The following is a 15290-nucleotide window of genomic DNA, read 5'->3' on the forward strand; positions in this document are numbered from 1 at the left end:
CCTGGCTCCTGCCATCAGATCGGCGGCCATTGGAGGGTGAACCAATGGCAAAGGAAGACCTTTCTCTCTGTCTCTCTCTCTTACTGTCCACTCTGCCTGTCAAAAAAAAAAAAAAAAAAAAGATGTAAAATTTCTGAAGAGGAACAACTATTGGAACACTTGCAAATCAATATAACAACACATGAGTCATTGCTATTCTGGTTAGTTTATTTCCAATTTTCTAACTGAATTAACAGCCACAACAAATTGACGGGACAAGCAGAAAATAATGATGACTCCACCTTACACCGCTTAGGGTGACTATTTCCAACAATAATGCTAATAATTAGCGTCAACAAGGAAGTGGAGAAATCGGAACCCTTGTACACTGTGGAAGTGTAATGTGGTGCAACCTCTGTGAAGAACAATACAATGATTTCTCAAAGAATTCTAAGTTGGATTAACAGATGAGTCAGCAATTCCAAACATATAGATCCACAGATGTAAATAAATCCATGTCTCCAAAAGAGCTTTAAGAAGGACCTCAGCGAGATACTTGCAACAGAATCATTCACAACAGTCAAAAGGTAGAAGCAACCTAGGTGTTTATTGTCAGATGAATGGATAACAAAATGTGGTATATACACACTTGCATAGAGGAGCATCATTCAGCCTTTAAAAAGAAGGAAATGTAGACACATTACAATACTCACATGGATTAACCATATAGCACTGTGTTCTATGTGAAATAAGCAATCGCACACACACACACAAAATGCCATATGAGTTCACTTATATGTGGTGCTTAGTCAAATTCATAGACAGAAAATAGAAAGGTGGTTTGCAGGGGCTGGGGGTGGGGAGAGGCCGGAAATGAACAGGGTACACCCTAAATCCTTTATACCTCTTTTTTTTTTAAGGCCAAATGCAGCCAACTCTTACCCAATCCTATGATTCTAATAGTGGGTGAAAGGTGATAACAGAAACAAGAAAAGGCATTTGTTTTGCTTTTTTTTTTCTGCTACCAGATATCTTTATTTAAGTGATTGTTTATTTAATTTCAATCAAGGACCCTAATACTGAATGGTAATAATTTTCCTTAAAGGGTACAGCGTTTCAGTCTCACAAAATGAAGAGTTCCAGAGATGGATGCTGGGATGCTTGAACACTGGAAATGTACTTAATACTACTGAACTGTACACGAAAAACGATCCCGATGGCACATCGTAATGTGTGTTTTACTACAGTTTTGTTAACAGTTACATGGAAAAAGAAAAAGCCAGGCACGACAGAAAAACAGTCGACATCAATCAAAACCAACAGGGAGAGGAGTTCAGGCTCATCCCGCTACTGCTGAGCTGGACCACCCGGCTGTGGGAACGGGAAAGCAAGGGCGTGGCAAGGGCGTGGCAAGGGCACGCCTCGGGCTCCGCGCCGGGCGGGGCTGCAGGGAAGCCGCAGGTTACTGCAGGTCACCCGGCGGACCGGGCGGCCACTGCGCAGGCGCTTCTCGACGTACCGGAAGTGACGCTTGTGTCGCGGAGACAGGTTCAAGGGAGAGCTGAGCAAATAGCGTAGGTGAACTGGCCGGGATTTGGGTCCGGCAGCCGCTATGAGCTGCACCATCGAGAAGATTCTGACGGACGCCAAGACGCTGCTAGAGAGGCTGCGGGAGCACGATGCGGCCGCCGAGTCGCTGGTGGATCAGTCGGCGGCGCTGCACCGGCGAGTGGCTGCTATGCGGGAGGCGGGGACAGCGCTTCCGGACCAGGTCAGGCGGAGGGTAGCGGACCAGGGCCCTGGGGTTCTGGGCGCTTGAGGAGTGGAGAGCGAGGTGACGGGGGACCTCGGCCCGCAGTTTATCCCTGGTCTCAGGGCGGCAGGAAGACCTTTCTGCAGGGTAGGGGCTGGTGATCCTGCCCTGGCGCTCTGACTCCTGCCTCTTCAGCTGCGTCTGCCCCAGTTCTGTTTACAGTGCGCTTAGGCTGTCTCTGTTTGTGCAGTATCAAGAGGATGCATCCGATGTGAAGGATATGTCCAAATACAAACCCCACATTCTGCTGTCCCAAGAAAACACACAGATTAGAGACTTACAGCAGGAAAACAGAGGTGAGTCAGGCCTTTGTGTGGTTAGGATTGTTTCACGTCTGGGAGTGGCGAAACTACCCTAAATGTATTTTCAGGTCAGTACTTTTACTAGGAAAGTTACCGTGTGCTGGCCCAGTAAGAAGCTTGTTAGATTACCCGTTCCAAGGTTTGTTTTTATAAGCAGCTTATCAAAGAGACGCTTGCTTGAATTGAATTATTGCATGGCTTTTTTAGGTACCCCCAGATGGAGGCTTGCATGACGACACTGTATATCCTTAAGGGCTTAAAGTTGAATGTTTAGATATTAACGTAATGAACCCTGATGTTAAGTTCGAAGGTTTTGTATATGTTCTTACACATGATGGAAGAGTGGAATTCTATCCTCAGAATATATATTTGCATTCTTAGGTTGATGAGTGCATTATTAACGACGTTAATAGTACTAGTTGTACAGCGCTTTACAGGGGGCTTTCGTATATGTTATTACCCTGTAGTCTCCTGTCTTCATTTTGAGGTAGGCAAGCCAGGTATTTATACAGTGCCTTTAAGAAACAGGCTCAGAGAAGTTAAATGAGTTACTTATGAGTGGTAAGCAAGTAAGGCACAGAACTGAACTCAAGCCGGTGTTTTTCTGATTACACACCCCCATGTTGTTTCTGCCAAACTGCTGCCTCTACCTAGAAAGTTATTTTTCATGTAGACTTTAGCTGTTCAGTTTGCTACAACTTTGGGTTCACAGTATCATGGAGTGTCATCGAATTCCACCTATCAATAGTTAGCCTTTGGGATCTGTCTCACAGCCTTCACTGTTCAGTTATTTTGTTTTGTATCTGTTTGGTAGAGCTCTGGGTTTCCCTGGAAGAACACCAGGATGCTTTGGAACTCATCATGAGCAAGTACCGGAAACAGATGCTACAGTTAATGGTCGCTAAAAAGGCAGTGGATGCTGAACCGGTCCTGAAAGCTCACCAGTCTCACTCTGCAGTAAGAAACTTGGATGCTAAATTCTAAATGAACTGAATGAAAATCTTGAGATTGTTTTAGATCATGTCCATTTTTTTAAAAAATAAAAGGCAGGTTTATTACATTCAGTGTTTATTTGCTGTGGCTTTGTAAAGCTGTGAATAGAAGGGCATGAGTGGCTCCTGAGATCCTTTAATTTGAGTGGGGCTAACGTCCCTCCATCCTTCGCTAAGATCTGTTTTTAAGATGTTAATGAATGCTTAGCTTTTCCAGCAATTTCAGGTAGTGCTGAAGGTGGTGCCCACAGTGGCAGAGTGGGTAAAGCGGCCGCCTGCAGTGCAGCATCCCATATGGGTACTGGTTTGGGTGCCGGCTACTCCACTTCCAATTCAGCTCCCTGAGCAGTAGAGGATGGCCCAAGTGCTTGAGCCCCTGCACCCACATGGGAGACCCAGAAGAATTTCCTGGCTTCTGGCTTTGGATCAGTGCAGCTCTGATCATTGAAGTTCATGGAGAGTACATATTATTTAAAAAACTGAATGAATTTCAAAACTGCACCAAAAGAAACTAACTGCTTAATTCTAGTTTACATGAACTTTTTGAGGTATCTTCATGGTTGGTTGAGTATTACTTGCACATACCAAACTATAAATTCCCTAATTGTAAGGAATATGAATTCATTTAATTCCTAACGTAGTACCTGGCACATAACAAACAGTCAGTAAATCTTTATCAAAATGAACAAAGTAGCATTATATTGTGTTACTAGACAAGACAAGTATGGTTTAAAAAACAAAAACCTGGCCCAGTTCTACACTTGGCTGGGAATGATGTAAGTTGAGAGGCCAGTAATTGGTGTTGTGTTCATTGAGTGCTTCATAGTTGTCATTATACAATCACATGTACTATTACTGAATCCTGGACAATAGATTGGAGCCTCACTAATTGCTGCAGTGGAAGATACAGTTCATCTCAGATCCTTTTGGATGCATTTTATTGATTTATTTTCATTTTATTTGAAAGGCAGAGACAGAAGGTCTCACATCCACTAATTTAATGCCCACAATAGCAGACCTGGGCCAAGCTGAAGCCAGAAACCTGGAACTCAGTCTGGATCTCCCATGTGCATGTGGGTGAAAGAGACCCAACTACCTGAGCTGTTCCTCTGCTGCCCCCAGGATGCACATTAGCAGGAAGCTGGACCAGAGGCCGAAGAGCTAGGACTTGAAACCAGGCACTCCGAAATGGGATGCAGGCATCCCATACAGCATCTTAACTGCTGTACTTGGATTCCCACCAAAGGGATATTTTAAATACTCGATTCCTTTCATATGAAAAATAAAAATAAATGTTATTTACTGTGGTTCAGAAGGAAAAATATGAACCTTCAGGGAGACAAAGTTTAGCTCATTCAGAAATACTTTCTAAGCAATATGACCGGATAAAGACACCTTGGTCTGTGGTAAGCTTCTTGCCAGTAAAAGTCTTCAAATTTAATTGAAAAATGGCCACCTGATGATATCGTCCAACATTTAGTTGTTCTTAGACTTTTGGATTCATGGGGCAGGCGTTTAGCCTGGCAGTTAAGATATCCTTGTCCCATGGAGTATTTGGGGTCTGTGTGCCTGCCTCCAGTTCCTGATTCCAGCTTCCTGCTAATGCAGACCGGGGGAGGCAGTGGTGATGGCTCAAGTAATTGGGATTTTGCCACCCACTTTGTATACCTGGATGGCATTCCTAGCTCCCAGCTTCAACCCAATCCAGTCCAAGCTGTTGCAGATACTGGGGAATGAACCAGCAAATCAGCGAGAAGTGTACTCCCTCTCTCTCTTTACCTCTAAAGTAAACAAATTTCCTTTTAAAAATTCTTTAAAATAAAAAAATTTTTTGTGAATGCCATAAGCTCACTCTATTATGACTTTACTTTCCATGACTCAGATTATAGTGTAACTACATTGTAACTTGTATAATATAGAAAAAATGAACTTTTAAAAATCATAATAATGTGTTCTCATGCACTTCATATCTGTAGAATGACTTTTTTCCCCCCTCTTAATTTCTCTACAGGAAATTGAGAGTCAGATTGACAGAATCTGTGAAATGGGAGAAGTGATGAGGAAAGCAGTTCAGGTAGATGATGACCAGTTCTGTAAGATTCAGGAAAAGCTAGCCCAATTAGAGGTAAGATTGCTGCCATTTTTAGTTCATGATATTTCACAGTTTTCATAGTCTGGAATATATGCCATCACTACCTTATCACTGTAATATATTGATATTTTCTGTTTTCTTACGACTTAAAACTCTTCATATCGTTTTAAGAAAGACAGTGTTGGCTGGCGCTATGGCTCAATAGGCTAATCCTCTGCCTGCGGCGCCGGCACACCGGGTTCTAGTCCCGGTCAGGGCACCGGATTCTGTCCCGGTTGTCCCTCTTCCAGGCCAGCTCTCTGCTGTGGCCTGGGAGTGTAGAGGAGGATGGCCCAACTTCTTGGGCCCTGCACCTGCATGGAGACCAGGAGAAGCACCTGGCTCCTGGCTTCGGATCAGCACCGTGTGCTGGCCGCAGCAGCCATTGGAGGGTGAACCAACGGCAAAGGAAGACCTTTCTCTCTCTCTCTCTCTCTCACTGTCCACTCTGCCTGTCCAAAAAAAAAAAAAAAAAAAAAGGCAGTGTTGTAATAAACAGCATTCTGTGAAACTACCAACCAAGAATTGCCTAGAGGTTGAGATACTATGAGAGTAGAGAAAGTGAAAGGAATAGGTTATATGAGCCAGTATTCCCCATCTGCCACAGGAGGAAGTCATATGAGTAATACCTAAAGTTGATGACTAGGAAATACAAGTGTAGGCAGATTATTTAGAATTAAGGAAGAAAAGACATAAAGTGGTACTGCTTTTAAGGAACAAAGCCAAGGAACTGCTATTTATTTTATCAGCCTCACATTCTTGATTTACAAAAAAGGGGGCAGAGTTAGAGAGGGGGAGAGAGAGAGAGAGAGAAGTCTCCCATCTGCTGGTTCACTCCCCAAATGGCCACAGTGGCTGGGGCTGGGCCAAGCCAAAGTCAAGAGCTTCTTGTGGGTCTCCAAGGACTTGGGCCATGTTCCACTTGTTTTCCCAGGTCATTAGCAAGGAACTGGATTGGAAGTGGAACAGCCAGAACTTAAACCAGCACCTATATGAGATGCCAGCACTGCAGGCGGAGGCTTAACCCGCTGCAACACCATGCCGGCCCCAAAGTCTTGATTTTTTAAAAGCTATTTTTGTGTAATATTTTTATTAAAATAGAAATATACAAAAAAGGCCTGGATTATTAGTGTACCCCATAAAAAAAATTGTTTTTTTGACAGGCAGAGTGGACAGTGAGAGAGAGAGACAGAGAGAAAGGTCTTGCTTTGCCATTGGTTCACCCTCCAATGGCCGCCGCAGCAGGCGCACCACACTGATCCGATGGCAGCAGCCAGGCGCTTCTCCTGGTCTCCCATGGGGTGCAGGGCCCAAGGACTTGGGCCATCCTCCACTGCACTCCCTGGCCACGGCAGAGAGCTGGCCTGGAAGAGGGGCAACCGGGACAGAATCCGGCGCCTCGACCGGGACTAGAACCTGGTGTGCCGTCGCCGCAAGGTGGAGGATTAGCCTAGTGAGCCGCGGCGCCGGCCTCCCATAAAAATATTAAGGAAAAACATTTTGGTAGGTGGTTTGTGTCCTACTTATTATAAGTTGTTATAATGGGCTTTTGAGAAAAACCAGAGAGCTGGACTGGCACAGTGGTGCAGTGGGTTAAGTCACTGCCTATGACACTGGCTATCTCTTTTGGGTACTGGTTCAAGTCTCGGCTGCTCCACTTCTCCTGCAGCTCCCTTCTAATGCACCTGATAAAGCTGCGAAAGGTGGCCCACGTACTTGTGCACCTGCTCCCATGAGGGAGACCTGGAAAAGGCTCCTGGCTTCAGCCCAACCCAGTTCTGGCTGCTGTGGCCATTTGGGGAATGAACCAAATGATTGATAAATAAATAAATATTTAAATTAAAAAAGAAAAACAGAAGGAAGGAAAAGAAAAAGAACTGCCAGAGAGAAAAAGAGTTCTCTGCCCAGCACCCAGCAGGAAGAATAAGACTAGAAGTGAAGTGATATGAAATGAGAGCAAGTGCTGGGAGAGGGATGGAAGTCCCGGGGAAGCACTTGGAATGGTGGAAGGTGTGTTGCCCGTGGGCTCTGACCCCTTGGCGAGGCTGAAGAAGTGCGGTGTCTCAGTGTCCTGTAGAGAGAGTGAAGATGAAGAGTGTAAGCTCTGTTTGGGAATCAAAGGGAGTGGCAAGTCCTAAGAAGGACTTCGTGGCTAGCTAAATAACAAATCACCCTTGTCTGCACTATTCCTGGTTTACCTCAGTTATGGATACAGTCCTAAGGAAATGTGGGACCAGTTTTACTTACTATTTTAAGAAAGAAAAAAAAAATGGTCATTGGACACAGATGTCAGCAATACCACATCCAGGTGACCTGGATTTGGACAAGTTTTTGGAGTTTTACGAACTACAGCATCTTTATCTTGAGTAGAATACGGATGTCAGCAAAGAGACCTCCCTTACAGAGTGCTGTAAGATGGCATACATAATGAACCTGGCAGGTACCTCCCTGCATGCTCAAGCACTAGTTCCCTGCCACCTTTCTCCTCTCATTTTCTAAAACTGTGGGAGAGCTGGAAGGAGAGAGTGAAAAGATTATTAGAAATTGAAAATTGAAGAAACAGTAGTTAAAACGCGTGGGAACCATGAAGGGTATGGCAAATGGTAAATTCCTCAAGGGACTTTGTGTTTTTTCTTCTTTGCAGTTTTAGTACTCAGTAAATGTTAAATTAATAAGTAGTCTTTTAGGAAAGTCTCAGCGTGTGTGTGTGTGTGTGTGTGTGTGTGTTTTGAATTTCCTTATAACCTTAAAATGAAAATAAGTTTTCTTTTCCTGGCCCAAACCAATCTGTCCTGATGCAATTTGGCAGTACAAATCCTGGAAATAAACATGTATCTGTTCTCTTTTTTTTTTTCAGCTTGAAAACAAGGAACTACGAGAATTATTGTCTATCAGCAGCGAGTCACTTCAGGTCAGAAAGGAGAATTCAGTGGACACTGCTTCCCAAGCCATCAAATAACTGAACTTCTGAATGATGGCTGGAAATTGTCTTATCAAGGAAGGAAGTTGCTGTCTTTCCATTGGAGTATTGTCCATTCAGTATCTTGCCTCAGACTTGATTTAAACTTCCCACGTGACAGTTTAGAGTACCAGTTAATATTGGCTGTCCACAAAACAGTTTTAGGTGTATTGGTGAGAATACACAGTGAATTTCACCATTCCTTTCTGCAGGAAACTACTTCTGATTTTCATCCTGGGACCTTCATTTTCTATAAGCTCTGTTTTCAGTTCATTTTTGTTTTCCACATCTCTAGAACTTCAAGCATTTTATTGTAAGACAGGAACTTTATTTTATATAGGATTGTGAAATACACTTATGAGGATTTTTAAAAGTATTTAACTTTTTAAATCTATTTGGCATAAACCTGGGTTTTTTTCCCACTTGACAGAAGGAATGCAACTGCTTAGAACTTAATGGGCAGATTCTCTTCTTTGTAACATCCTGTGAAGGTTTAAGTCTCTCTGGTGCTAAGAGTTGGCACTTTGTGCCTGGTGTCTTTACTCTTAATTTGAGAGAACCTATTGTTAGTCCCCAGGAAACATACTTGAAAAATCTAAGTCAGCTGTTCTCCCCCAGGGCAATGCAGTGGTCACATTGTTCAGAGAATGCTGAGGGGCTTGGGCTGTGTATGTGCACACTCACGTGTGCATGGTTAAATGCTTTAAAAAAATGTGGCTTTTCCTCTATTAAATATGAGTCAACATTTTTCAATTTTGTCCTAGTAGGAAATCCTCAATGCAGGCAGTTTACCCCGTGTGAAGAATATACCATAGAATTATTCACATCACAGTGCTTAGGTACTATATTTCTATTTATCTAACACTCCCATTTTATACTGAAGAACCACTATTTACTCGGGTGTCTTTCATTATTAGTACTAGTATTTGACTTTTGTTTTAGATGAGTTTTATTGTCTCCTGAGAATTATTACATTCATAATGCTGTGTAGACAACACGAAAGCAGCATTGAGATGGTGGACTAGGTTCACTCCTCAACTCATTCCCCTGTCTGTTTACTCACGTTTCAAATTTCTAAGTTACCTCATGTTATCTTATTATTTAGATTTATCAAAAAGTAGTTGGAATAATGAGTACTAAACTCATCAATGTTTTCCCATAACATTAAGCACCATGCTGCATGGGAATGACAGGATTAAAAAGAGGTTTTTGTTAGTTCTATGTGTGATGTAAAGTTTCTTTTGCACTGCTGTACAGAATTAATTCCAGTCTCTCCAATATGTCCTAAAAGCAACAAATCCCAGTAATACCAGTGGATTTTGCTCATCTACTATGCATTAATGGAGAGTTGTGTGTCACCTTAAAATTCATCAAATTTCTGTTTGATGTTCTGCAGAGAATTTGACTAAAAAGCAACTCAAATGCAAACATTTTTATCTCCATCCAAGACTATACTTTGAGTCCCGTGATTTGGCTTGATGTCCTAAGTGCCCTGAGTGTGTCCCACAAGTCCATTCAAGACACAGATTACCATAGGCCATATGCCAGCTGTCATGGTGAAATTTCATTGGAATGGTAAAGTGATCAAATGGCCCACTACACTGGGGGATAGTGAGAGAGATAGTGGGTTAATGCTATGAAGGTAATGGATAGTTAGAAAATTGAATGGGGGCCGGTGTTCTGGCACCACAGGTTAAGTCACCTGCAATGCTGACATCCATATGGTCATAGGTTCAAGTCCCAGCTACTATACTTCCAATTCAGCTCTCTGCTGATGTGCCTGAGAAAGCAGCAGAGGATGGTCCAAGTGCTTGGGCCCTGCACCCACACGAGAGACCTGGATGAAGCCCCTTGCTTCAGCCTGGCCCAGCCACAGCCATTGTATCCACTTCGGGAGTGGATCAGCAAATGAAAGATTAATCAATCTCTGTCTCTATGTTGCTTTTCTCTCTCTCTCTCTCACTCTCTTTCTGCCTTTCAGATAATAGAATGAATCTTTAAAAAAAATTTAATGGAGGAAAAATATGCTTCATTTGAAAATTAAAGTTTTATTTATAGTGGGTAGCAGAACTTGACTGGTTTTTGTAGTACAAAATTATCTTCCCTAATAAAACTTCATTTTTAGAAGACTAGCTTATTTTCCTTAGTAATGAGTCTAATTATTAGGAAGTGCAGAGAGTTTTTCACATATTTAGCAACCTTGTGAAGTAGCCATAAGACTTTCATAAATAATTTTTTTAAAGATTTATTTATTTATTTGAAAGGAAGAGTTAAAGAAAGGGGCAGATAGAAGTCTTCCATCCGCTGGTTCACTCCCCAAATGGCTGCAATGGCTGGAGCTGTGCTGATCCAGAGCCAGGAGCCAGGAGCTTCCTCCAGGTCTCTCGCATGGGTACTGGGGCTCAGGCACTTGAGCCATCTTCTGCCTTCCCAGGTCACAGCAGGGAGCTGGATTGGAAGTGGAGCAGCCAGGTCTTAAACCAGCGCCCATAAGGGATGCTGACACTGCAGGCAGTGGCTTTACCTGCTATGCCACAGCACCAGCTCCTATAAATAATTAGTAATTAGCACATCGTACTGAGCATTGTAACTCTACCAGTAGTCTCATAATAAAAAGGTATGAATCACATCAATACCTTAGATAAAATTCTTAGATGAATTCCTTATACTTAATTTAATTCAAACATGGCTTATTTCATTGTTCCTCAGAGTGATTCAATGACCCATGAATAAAAATTTGAGGATGAGATCTAGGAATTTGTATTTTAGTAATAATTCCTGATAACTTTTTTTTTAAAGATTTATTTATTTGAAAGAGTTACACAGAGCAGGAGAGGCAGAGAGAGAGGGGGGTCTTCCATCCACTGATTCACCCCCAAATTGGCCACAATGGCTGGAGCTGCACCAGTCCAAAGCCAGGAGCCAGGAGCTTCCTTCAGGTCTCCCAGGCAGGTGCAGTGATCCAAGAACTTGAGCCATCCTCCACTGCTTTCCCAGGCCATATCAGAGAGCTGGATCGGAAGTGGAGCAGCCAGGACTCGAACTGGCACCCTTATGGGATGCCAGCACCACAGGCGGCACCAATCCCTGATAACTTCATTAAGAGTTACAGGGGAAGAAAAAAAGATGCTTTTCATAGAAAAGCCCAGCAGGGGAGACAAATATACATATAATTACAATGCAGTGTGACAAATCCAATGGAAGTGTGTATAGGACACAGAAAAGGGACTTAGTCAAACTTGAGAGTCTAGTGGAAACAAAAATGGGTAAGAGAAGAACTAGAAAACCTTAGCTCCACACAAAGTACAGATGGTACTGCCAATAATGACTGCCATTTATTGAGTGCCTTATTATGTGTCATGTACTATGTTAAACAATCTCCATTGCAACTGTACCTCATTTCACAGATACTCAGGCACAAAGAGGTTATTTGTCAAACTAGAACTAAGATTCTAGCCAAGGCAGTTTTTTTTTTTTTTTTTTTTTTTTTTTGAGATTTATTTGAGAGGCAGGCAGAGTTAGAGAGAGAGGAAAAGATAGAAAGAGAGAGAGAGGTCTTCCATCCACTGGTTCACTCTCCAAGTGGCCGCAGTGGCCAGAGCTGGATCAATCCAAAGCCAGGAGCCAGGAGTTTCTGGATCTCCCACATGGTTGCAGGGGCCCAAGCACTTGGGCCATCTTCTACTGCTTTCCCAGGCCATAGCAGAGAGCTGGATTGGAAGTGGAGCAGACAGGACTCAAACCAGCACCCATATGGGATGCACCACAGGCAGAAGCTTAACCATATGCTACAGTGCCAACCTCATATTATTATTATATATTTTTTTAAGATTTTTTTTATTTGAGAGGCAGAGTTACAGAGAAGGAGGGAATTACAGCAAGAAATATCTTCCATGCACTGGTTCATTCCCTATATGCTGTAAGGGTCTCAGCTGGGCCATGCCAAAGCCAAGAGCTGAGAACTCCATCTAGGTATCCCACATAGGTGGCAGAGGCCCAAGCACTTAGGGTATCTTTTGCTGCTTTCCCAGACAACATCAACAGGAAGCTGGATTGGAAGTGGAGTAACCGGAATTCAAACCAGTGCTCATATGGAATGCCAGCATCACTGGGCCGCAATGTCAGCTACTACCAAGGCAGATTCTTAATACACGTTCTTAACTGCTCAGTTAAAATGTCTAAATATCAAACACTGCTCAAGTGTTTCTTGATTAGCAAAATCTATTTTTTAATAATAGTGCAAGGGGCCAGCACTGTGGCACAGCAGGTTAAAGCCCTGGCTTGCAGCGCCGGCATCCTACATGGGTTCTGGTTTGAGTCCGGCTGCTCCACTTCCAATCCAGCTCTCTGCTATGGCCTGGGAAAGCAGTAGAAGATGGCCCAAGTTCTTGGGCCCCTGCACCCACATGGGAGACCTGAAAGAAGCTCCTGGCTCCTGGCTTTGGATTGCATGGCTCTGGCAATTGTGGGCAATTGGGGAGTGAACCAGCGCATGGAAGATCTCTCTGTCTTTCAAATAAATAAAATAAATATTTTTTAAAAAATAGTGCAAAAGAAACACCACAGCTCCTATGTGAGAAACTATCATGACCTCAATAGTTAAGTCTTAAATAATGAAATACAATAGTTAATTTTCTAGAGTGGTATATGAGAGTATATGTAACTGGAAGGAATAATAATCAGTGAACCATACTACAAACAGGAGCAGGTGCAGTTATGTCAAATCTGTCTCCTTACTGTGTTGACTTATCCTTCATGCAGAAGATGCAGATGTTCCCATATTGAAGACAGAAAAACAGAAGTGGCCTGTGCAGCTGTCTATATCCCCTAATGTCATCTAAAGGGTTTGTTACCCAAAGTTTTCCTAGACATTCCAACACATTTCTTGCCTTATTTGCCACCTCTAGCTGCAAAAGGGTACTAAGTACATAACTGCCCCCAAAATGCCAGTATTCTGTTAGCAAAGCGAAAAAATACTGAGAAAGTGACTAATGTCTCCATAAGCTGAAGGAGTCTGTTCATACTATATAGCCAAGAGAGTGGACTGGGACAGACAGCTCTCATTTATGTTTCAGCTACCCAATATGTTTGTATTTTGTTTGTTTTTAAGATTATTTATTTGAAAGGCACAGTTGAGAGAGACAGATAGATCATCCATCCACTGGTTCACTGTCTAAATGCCCGCAAAATGGAAGCCAGATGCCAGGAATTCCATCTGGATCTCCCATGTGGGTGGCTGGGACTCAGCTACTTGGGTCCTCATTCGCTGCAACCAAGGCCCATGAACAGAGAACTGGACCACAGTGGAGGAGCTGGGACTCAAGCTGGCACTCCAGTACGGGATGTGGACATCCCAAGCAGCAGCTTAACCTGAAGTGCCACAATCCCTGCTGCCTCCCAACTCCTGTGTTTTAAAGAATCCTCACTAATGAGACATAACCTTCCCCCTCCAAAATAATTTGAAAGTGCTACACTTCCCAGCCTCCTTTGCAGCTAGAGAAGATACAGATGTCTTCACTGTTGAAGTTAGTGTTACAAAAGAATGGAACCATGTAGGATCCTTTGAGGATGGTGACCACCAACACTGAGCACTACATTCGGCTCCACAGCGCAGCAGCAAAGGTGTTTTGCTGAGGTTATTTTTAGTGACAACCTTCAGTCTCCACTGTGATGTAAACTGAAGTGTCTACCCATCTGGAGACAGTGGGATCGTCACGAAAGCAAGTCTGTAGCATTATTACCGACTCAGTAGCCTCCAATTCTGGTTTCCTGGCTGTCCTAGAGAGCCTGAGAATTACTTATGATGAACTCATTTTTAAAATTAACCTGAATTGTGTGTAACAAAGAATCCTGAAAAGTATATTTCAGAAACTGACATATATCTATAAACTTGGGACTACTTTATGATTTTGCATTTATATTTCCATGTAATATTTAACATCTACAAAAGAATAAATGTGGCATGTCAATAAATGATCAGACAGTGGCTCATCACCCAACTTAAGAAGTAGTAGGGCCAGAGCTGTGGCACAGCAGGTTAAACCATGTCCTGCAGCTCCAGCATCCCATATGCGTGCCAGTTTCAGTCCTGGCTGCTCCACTCCTGATCCACCTCCCTGCTAATGCACCTGGGAAAGCTTCAAGAGGATGGCCGAAGTTTTGTGGCCCCTGCATCCATGAGGGAGACCTGGAACAAGCTCTCAGCTCCTGGCTTTGGCCTGGCACATCCCTGGTCATTGTGTTCATTTTGGGAATGAACCAAGGAATGGAAGATTCTTTCTCTCTGTTTCTCCTTCTCTCTGTAACTGCCTTTCAAATAAATAAATAAATCTTAAAAAAAAAAAAAAGAATTGGAATACTACCAGTGCTTTGCTTTCATCTATTTGAGCCCCTCCTATCTTTCTCCACCCCCTGCTCCCTTTAGTAGTTTTATCACATGTAAAAAGGCCTAGAATATTTATCCCTAAAGTGACTTTTCTTTTTTAGTTTTGTTCCTTTTTGAACTTTATAAAAATGGTGTGTTTTTTTGTAGTATAGGAATATGATTTTTTTCATTCAATTTTAAGATTCATACATTTTTGTTGTAGACAACCATCATTCATTCATTTTCACCAGTATATATTTCATTGTGTGATTATAAAATTCATTGCTCAGATACATAGGTAATGACATTTTTGAAAATTCTTGCTACTATATGACAACTAATTTTTGGCTGGCGCCGTGGCTCCCTAGGCTAATCCTCCACCTAGCAGTGCCGGCACAATGGGTTCTAGTCCAGGTTGGGGCGCTGGATTCTGTCCCGGTTGCCCCTCTTCCAGGCCAGATCTCTGCTGTGGCCCGGGAGTGCAGTGGAGGATGGCCCAAGTCCTTGGGCCCTGCACCCCATGGGAGACCAGGAGAAGCACCTGGCTCCTGCCATCGGATCAGCGCGGTGCGCCGGCCGCAGCGCGCCAGCCGCAGCGGCCATTGGAGGGTGAACTAACAGCAAAAGAAGACCTTTCTCTCTGTCTCTCTCTTTCACTGTCCACTCTGCCTGTCAAAAAAAAATAATAAAATAAATAGAAAATTCTTGCTACTGTATGACAACTAATTTTTAATTGTTCACCCACTTCAT

General features: G+C 43.0%; 2 protein-coding genes across 3 annotated transcripts in view; one reads left to right on the plus strand and one right to left on the minus strand.

The window, feature by feature from the left end:
- The window catches only part of LOC100351515 (bile acid receptor), a 72819-nt gene that overhangs the window by 53740 nt on the left and 3789 nt on the right, over positions 1–15290 (minus strand). The window lies entirely within an intron of this gene.
- Positions 984–9391, plus strand: SIKE1 (suppressor of IKBKE 1). Of its 2 annotated transcripts, XM_002715742.5 has the most exons (5): positions 984–1750; positions 1983–2088; positions 2909–3051; positions 5098–5211; positions 8075–9391. In XM_002715742.5, the coding sequence occupies exons 1-5, from the start codon at positions 1592–1594 to the stop codon at positions 8174–8176; spliced, it is 624 nt and encodes a 207-aa protein (XP_002715788.1). In that variant the 5' UTR covers positions 984–1591; the 3' UTR covers positions 8177–9391. The 2 variants fall into 2 exon arrangements, with proteins under 2 accessions (XP_002715788.1, XP_008262842.1); XM_008264620.4 differs by lacking the exon at positions 5098–5211 and having other exon boundaries at positions 1488–1750.

This window comes from Oryctolagus cuniculus, chromosome 7 (genome assembly GCF_964237555.1).
Source record: "Oryctolagus cuniculus chromosome 7, mOryCun1.1, whole genome shotgun sequence".
Lineage (NCBI taxonomy): Eukaryota > Metazoa > Chordata > Mammalia > Lagomorpha > Leporidae > Oryctolagus > Oryctolagus cuniculus.